Source organism: Sinocyclocheilus grahami, unplaced genomic scaffold (assembly GCF_001515645.1).
Source record: "Sinocyclocheilus grahami isolate Dianchi unplaced genomic scaffold, SAMN03320097.WGS_v1.1 scaffold1383.1, whole genome shotgun sequence".
NCBI classification, from domain to species: domain Eukaryota; kingdom Metazoa; phylum Chordata; class Actinopteri; order Cypriniformes; family Cyprinidae; genus Sinocyclocheilus; species Sinocyclocheilus grahami.
Window position 1 is genome coordinate 65,732 of NW_015506562.1, and position 7,056 is coordinate 72,787.

General features: G+C 37.1%; 1 protein-coding gene across 1 annotated transcript in view; it reads left to right on the plus strand.

Annotated features, from left to right (window-relative positions):
- Nucleotides 1–7,056, plus strand: part of LOC107569813 (formin-like) — a 56,874-nt gene that overhangs the window by 22,427 nt on the left and 27,391 nt on the right. Inside the window, exon 7 of the mRNA XM_016255968.1 lies at nt 693–834. Within this exon, the coding sequence (XP_016111454.1) occupies nt 693–834 (142 nt within the window). The remainder of the gene's footprint in view (nt 1–692; nt 835–7,056) is intronic.

The window sequence follows — 7,056 nt, forward strand, 5'->3', positions numbered from 1 at the left end:
TAGCCCTAGCCTAGCTGTTTTCCCGGTTTCTGATCTTCGCCTGGTTTCCTGGATTTCTCCCTTAGTCTTGCCCCTTCTGACTCTGTCTGCCCATCGTCGACCCACGCTAGCCCTAGGACTGTTCTTGTGTCTTGCCCACCATATACCTGTCTGCCTCTGTTTGACCCTGCCTGCTTCATGACCACGTCTCTGTCTTCTCCACAATAAAGCCTTGCAGATGGATCTGCACGTCTCACGTCTCGTCAGCTCTGTAACAATAAGGTTACTACATGGGTTAGGGTGATTTCAATGACCAGGTGACCTTAATGACCTTCCTGAACTCTGTGATCCTTCAATACAAAGCGAAGCTGCTGGGATACGGATCATCTGTATTGTCTGAAATGAGTTTTTTTCCTCGGGATAAAGCAGTGGAAACTGCGATAGTGAAGGCAGGCGGGAGTGTCGTTAAAGACTCCCTCGTACACCATCGGCCTGTTTGTGTTGCTCGTGTCTCTCAGCAACGGCAGAAACCCAATAATTCTCATCCACGGACGCCATACTGCAGTCTGAATCAGCCAAATACTTCCCATCAGAGTCCAGCTTGAGTCTTTAAACGCATAAATAAACTCTAGACATGAAATGAACTGAAGCTGACCAGCTGAGCCGAGTGTTTGTCTGATACCGATATCTGTGTGTGTGTGTGTGTTTTACAGTAATAACACGCTCTGGAGTTCACTGGAAGAGCCTGATATCATAAACACACAAGAGTTTGAGGATCTGTTCTCCAAAGCCACCGTCCAGACCAAGAAGAAACCGCTGTCAGACACGTACGAGAAGAAGAACAAAGCCAGGAAGGTACGAGACTACAGTGACCAATCATATCTATCTATCTATCTATCTATCTATCTATCTATCTATCTATCTATCTATCTATCTATCTATCTATCTATCTATCTATCTATCTATCATCTGCCACTCTAAACAGCAAGCAGCCATCTAGCAACAGCCTAATATTTTTCTGCATGACTGCTCATAACGTTTTAAAGTCAATTTCACAAAACTTGGTCTAGTTTGAATCTGATCATGACTCAGTGAACTGCTAGTTAGTCAGACCAGTTGCTAGTGTCTGTGTTTGTGTCTGGCTCCTGTAAAGATGCTGTATGTGCTCACAGAGCGTTAGTCAGGAATACAGTAGATTTAGCTCTAATTAAAGGAAGTCACATGGTTTGTACCACTAGAGGGGGTTTCAGCCGCATTCTGTGTCTCACTGCCAAACGTTTGAGTTTGTTGAATCTTCCATTAACAGCAGTCATGGCATAAATATCATTGTACTTTAGCAGTGCACTTTCAGGAACTTATGCTTAGTGCTTGCATATAATGATCTCATTTTGAGCTGTTATTCCCATAATTCCCTCTGTGCACTCGTGTTTAGTGGTGTTTTGATGAGATGTACAGGTTTGACCCGCTGCTGTGGTTCCAGATCAGCACAGATCAGCTCGTCTGAGGTATTCAGTAATATAATTGATTTTACTGCACTGACTTGAACTGAATTGATCTGAATAATGGCTCCGATGTCTTCTGTAGAGCTGCTTTACCGCTGAAATTGGATTTGTTTCACGATTAATGAACTTTACGACAGCAACACTGTCACTGAACTGAACTGAGATCAAATTCTGCCGTGCTGGAGTTGAAATGTATGTGGTTTGAAATCCTAAGGTGTGTCTGCACGACCTGGCTTTATTCAGGTCAGTTTTCTGTGGTCTGTAAGGGTCAGATGAGGCAGAAATGGCTCGGTCAGCAGTGAGTGATTGTGCAGGTCAGCACTGGTCTGGCGTCCCAGAACTTAAAAATTCAGCCTGGACCCAAAGCGATCAGACACTTCTGATCAATCAGCTGGGGCTCCACGACGCCTGTGTGTGTGTGTGTGTGTGTGTGTGTGTGGTCACTCTGGGCTCCTGCTACATCAGCATGTAAATCAGACGTCGCTCCTGTCGGATCTTTATTGCTCTGTTTCAACAAACTGTGAGTAATAACACGCTCTGGAGTTCACTGGAAGAGCCTGATATCATAAACACACAAGAGTTTGAGGATCTGTTCTCCAAAGCCACCGTCCAGACCAAGAAGAAACCGCTGTCAGACACGTACGAGAAGAAGAACAAAGCCAGGAAGGTACGAGACTACAGTGACCAATCATATCTATCTATCTATCTATCTATCTATCTATCTATCTATCTATCTATCTTAAAAATTCAGCCTGGACCCAAAGCGATCAGACACTTCTGATCAATCAGCTGGGGCTCCACGACGCCTGTGTGTGTGTGTGTGTGTGTGTGTGTGTGGTCACTCTGGGCTCCTGCTACATCAGCATGTAAATCAGACGTCGCTCCTGTCGGATCTTTATTGCTCTGTTTCAACAAACTGTGAGAAATTTACTTGAGCTTGTCACTCTCTACATCTTCTAAGTTCCCACAAAATCAGATCTTACAAACTTTGATATTTATTTATTTATTTAAATGTACAATATTAAGGGGAGAAAGGTGTTTGAATATATCCAGTTATCAGAGGACAATTCTAAAATGTATTATCATTTATAGCTATGTTTCCGTCCAAAGTTTCAAATGAAACTTGTGTGAAAAAATTGGAGTATTGCATAAAACATTTGCCAATAAAGCACTATTTCCATCCCATGTGTTCAAAAGAACACATTAAAATTAATAAATAAAACAATTTTAAAGGGGTCCACTATGTCAGAGACACGCTAGCTTTCCCAAGGCAGACAAACTTAGAGTGGTTACAATCATCCGAGTTTAAATCACGCTCAAATTGATTTGATATTGATGCAATATTTACACTGAGCTAACCAATCACAGTACACTGGCCCAGCTAACCGATCACAGCACACTGGCCCAGCTAACCGATCACAACACGCACTGGCCCAGCTAAGCGATCACAACACGTACTGGCCCAGCTAAGCAATCACAGCACACTGGCCCAGCATACTGGCCCAGCTAACCAATCACAGCACACTGGCCCAGCTAACCAATCACAGCACACTGGCCCAGCTAACCAATCACAGCACACTGGCCCAGCTAACCAATCACAGCACACTGGCCCAGCTAACCAATCACAGCACACTGGCCCAGCTAACCAATCACAGCACACTGGCCCAGCTAACCAATCACAGCACACTGGCCCAGCTAACCAATCACAGCACACTGGCCCAGCTAACCAATCACAGCACACTGGCCCAGCTAACCAATCACAGCACACTGGCCCAGCTAACCAATCACAGCACACTGGCCCAGCTAACCAATCACAGCACACTGGCCCAGCTAACCAATCACAGCACACTGGCCCAGCTAACCAATCACAGCACACTGGCCCAGCTAACCAATCACAGCACACTGGCCCAGCTAACCAATCACAGCACACTGGCCCAGCTAACCAATCACAGCACACTGGCCCAGCTAACCAATCACAGCACACTGGCCCAGCTAACCAATCACAGCACACTGGCCCAGCTAACCAATCACAGCACACTGGCCCAGCTAACCAATCACAGCACACTGGCCCAGCTAACCAATCACAGCACACTGGCCCAGCTAACCAATCACAGCACACTGGCCCAGCTAACCAATCACAGCACACTGGCCCAGCATACTGGCCCAGCTAACCAATCACAGCACACACTGGCCCAGCTAACCGATCACAGCACACTGGCCCAGCTAACCGATCACAACACACACTGGCCCAGCTAACCGATCACAACACACACTTTTATTTTTAAATGATTATTTATTTATTATTTATATTGTTTATTTTTTGACATTATTTTATATTATTTTATTTCTAAAATAAAAACTATATAAACGAAATATTTAAAAACTATATAGACATATTTTAAAATTACTAAAACTGACAAAAATACAAAACAAAATTACTAAAACTTTAATTACAATGAAAATGAAAACAGAAAATAAAAATGAATTGAAACTATAATAGTTTCTCAGTGATACTAAAGTAACTGCTGTCAACACGAACATGATTTATTTTTATTTTTGAATTTATTTGGAATGAATTAGGATTAATATTTTTTCCTGAGCATGTAACATGCGTTTTGTGTGTGATTTAAGTTAAATCACAATAATGTTATTTATATTTTATTTATTTATTAATTGTTTTTTGTATATTTATTTATATTTAATATACATATAATTATTTTTTCCATTCCATTATTTATATTTATTTATTTTTGCCTTTAATAAGTTTTAATATCTCCTTTAGTGACTGTGAAGTGATGAATAGATGCTGGAGCTCTATGGTCTTGGCAGGACGATGTAACTTCTGAAAGAACAGCTAAACACAAGCGACACATTTGCAGATCCGTCATTTATGTGTGTGTTTACCTTCTGAGAAAACCAGAGCGACTGGAGTCGATGTCCTGACAGAGCAATAGAGACGAGATCGATCGAGCTGCTGTCTCACGCGAGGCGTCTCGTCTGATCGCTCAGAGCGATGCCAGCGCAGCCGTGTTTGAGTTCACGTGAGTAACGAGGCCTCTGTGAGCATTAATGATCAGAAATAGCTGATTAATACAAGTCTGGCATGGTTTTTCAGACATGAAAGTGAATTTGAATCTTAACTTATATGGAAATAACTTATATGCATATATACATAAAACATTTAAAATCAATTTAAATAAATTTCTTAAATATACACATGTATTTTTACATACAGATATTTATGTGTAAAATATGTGACCCTGGACCACAAAACCAGTCATAAGGGTCCATTTTTGGAAACTGACATGTATACATCATCTGAAAGATGAATAGATAGGACAATATTTGATACAAATATCCCCCAGCGACTTAATAATGATTTTGTGCTGCAGGGACACATATATATATATATATATATATATATATATATACACAATAATTTGTGGAATATCGTAAATATATAAAATAATCAAATAAATTAAGTAACATTTAAGAAATAGACATATTTTAAACTAATAAAAAAAATTAAATAAAGCAGAATGAAATTGAAAAGAGAAAATATAAAAATTTTATTACATTTTTAAATATCTATATTAAAATATTATTTTAAAACTAATAATAATAATATATGCAATTAATTAATAAATTTTTATTTTCAAATATATTTTGAATTCATTACGATTAATGAAGTTCTGTGTATAGTCTCTCTTGCTGCATTTCTGTGTGATTTAGCTGAAATCACTGATTATTTATTAAAATATGATTTATATTATTTATTTTAAAAGTATGTATTTATAAAATATTTATTTATATTTATTTTCTAGTTAAAAAAAATGTATATTTATCAATTATTTTTATACATATAAATTTTTTGTTCTTTATTTTACCCTCCGGGTCCGAGTCTGTTGGGAGAGGCGAGGAAATCTGTGAGTGTTTAAGGAAAGTGTGTGTTTTGATCTGTGCACGTATTATGGAAATGAAGTGCTTGTGTGTGTTTGTGTCGGACACATGTGGATAATACAGAAATGGTGTGTGGAAAGGCGTCTATCAGCAGCACAGCTCTCCTGAAAACACAATCAGTGGGAATCAGCGGAGGTCAAACACCGCAGCTAATTTGTGTCATGTGTTGGGAAGCATCCGCTGCATGGACCCCCGGTGCCTTTCCTCGCTCCTGATTATCATATCAAACATAAGGGGCGGAGCCTCTGTCACTGGACGAGCTCTAATGACTAACAGGTGGCTTCAGAAGAACATGTGTCCCAATATCTGAGCATATAAGACTTCAGAATAATATTAACCTTTTTTCTGTCCTGTCTCTTGCATGTTCTGGTGTGTCTCTCATCCTTTAACATATTTTATTTTATTTTAAATGTTTTTTGTTCTGTCTTGCCTGTTGCATGTTCTGGCATGTCTCTCATCCTTTAACATTTTATTTTATTATTTTTTATTTTTTTATTTTAAATGTTTTATTTTTCTTCTGTCCTACCTGTTGGATGTTCTGGCATGTATCTCATCCTTTAATGTTTTATTTTATTTTATTATTTATTTATTTATTTATTTATTTATTTATTTATTTATTTATTTATTTATTTATTTATTTATTTATTTATTTATTTATTTATTTATTTATTTATTTATTTATTTATTTATTTATTTATTTATTTATTTATTTATTTATTTATTTATTTATTTATTTATTTATTTATTTATTTATTTATTTATTTATTTATTTATTTATTTATTTATTTATTTATTTATTTATTTCTATTTTAAATGTTTTTTTTCTGTCCTGTCTGTTGCGTGTTCTGGTGTGTTTCTCATCCTTTAACATTTTATTTAATTTTATCCTATTTTGTTTTATTTTATTTTATTTATTTTTCTGTCAAGATTATTTTTCGGTCTGTTGCATGTTCTGGTGTGTCTCTCATCCTTTAACATTGAATTGAATTGAATTTTATTTTATTTTATTTTTTTTTATTTTATTTTATTTTATTTTATTTTATTTTATTTTATTTTATTTTTAAATAAAATAACGGCCTGTTACATGTTCTAGTGTGTCTCTCATCTTTTAACATTTCATATTATTTATTTATTTAATCTTTTTTTTCTGTCCTGTCAGCTGTGTCTTCTGGTGTGTCTCTCGTGTCTTGACGTCTCTCTAGCTCTGTGAAGTATGTAAACATCACACGGTCAGATGAATCATTATTAAGATGCAGCTTGAACAGTAATGATGATTCTTAAACGAACTGACATTTTAATTGTTTCTAGCTTTAAGTCTCTAACGCTGTGTGTTTATTGGCATCTATTCTGGGAAGCGTTTGACGGCCAACTGTAGATCAAGGTATTCTGTGTTTGAAATTCCAGAATTCATGATCTTCACCTCATGGAACAATGTAATAATGATGTTTACTGCAGCGGCTGCTCGCTGTGCTTTAAAAACCTGACGTGATTATTAATGTTGAGCTGTTAAATGCATTTAGTAGGCTTCGTACTGACTCCAGTTTCCTTTCCAAAACACTGGCTCTAAAACAGAAGCGTTAATAAATAACAAAATATTTCTTAAATATTTTAAATA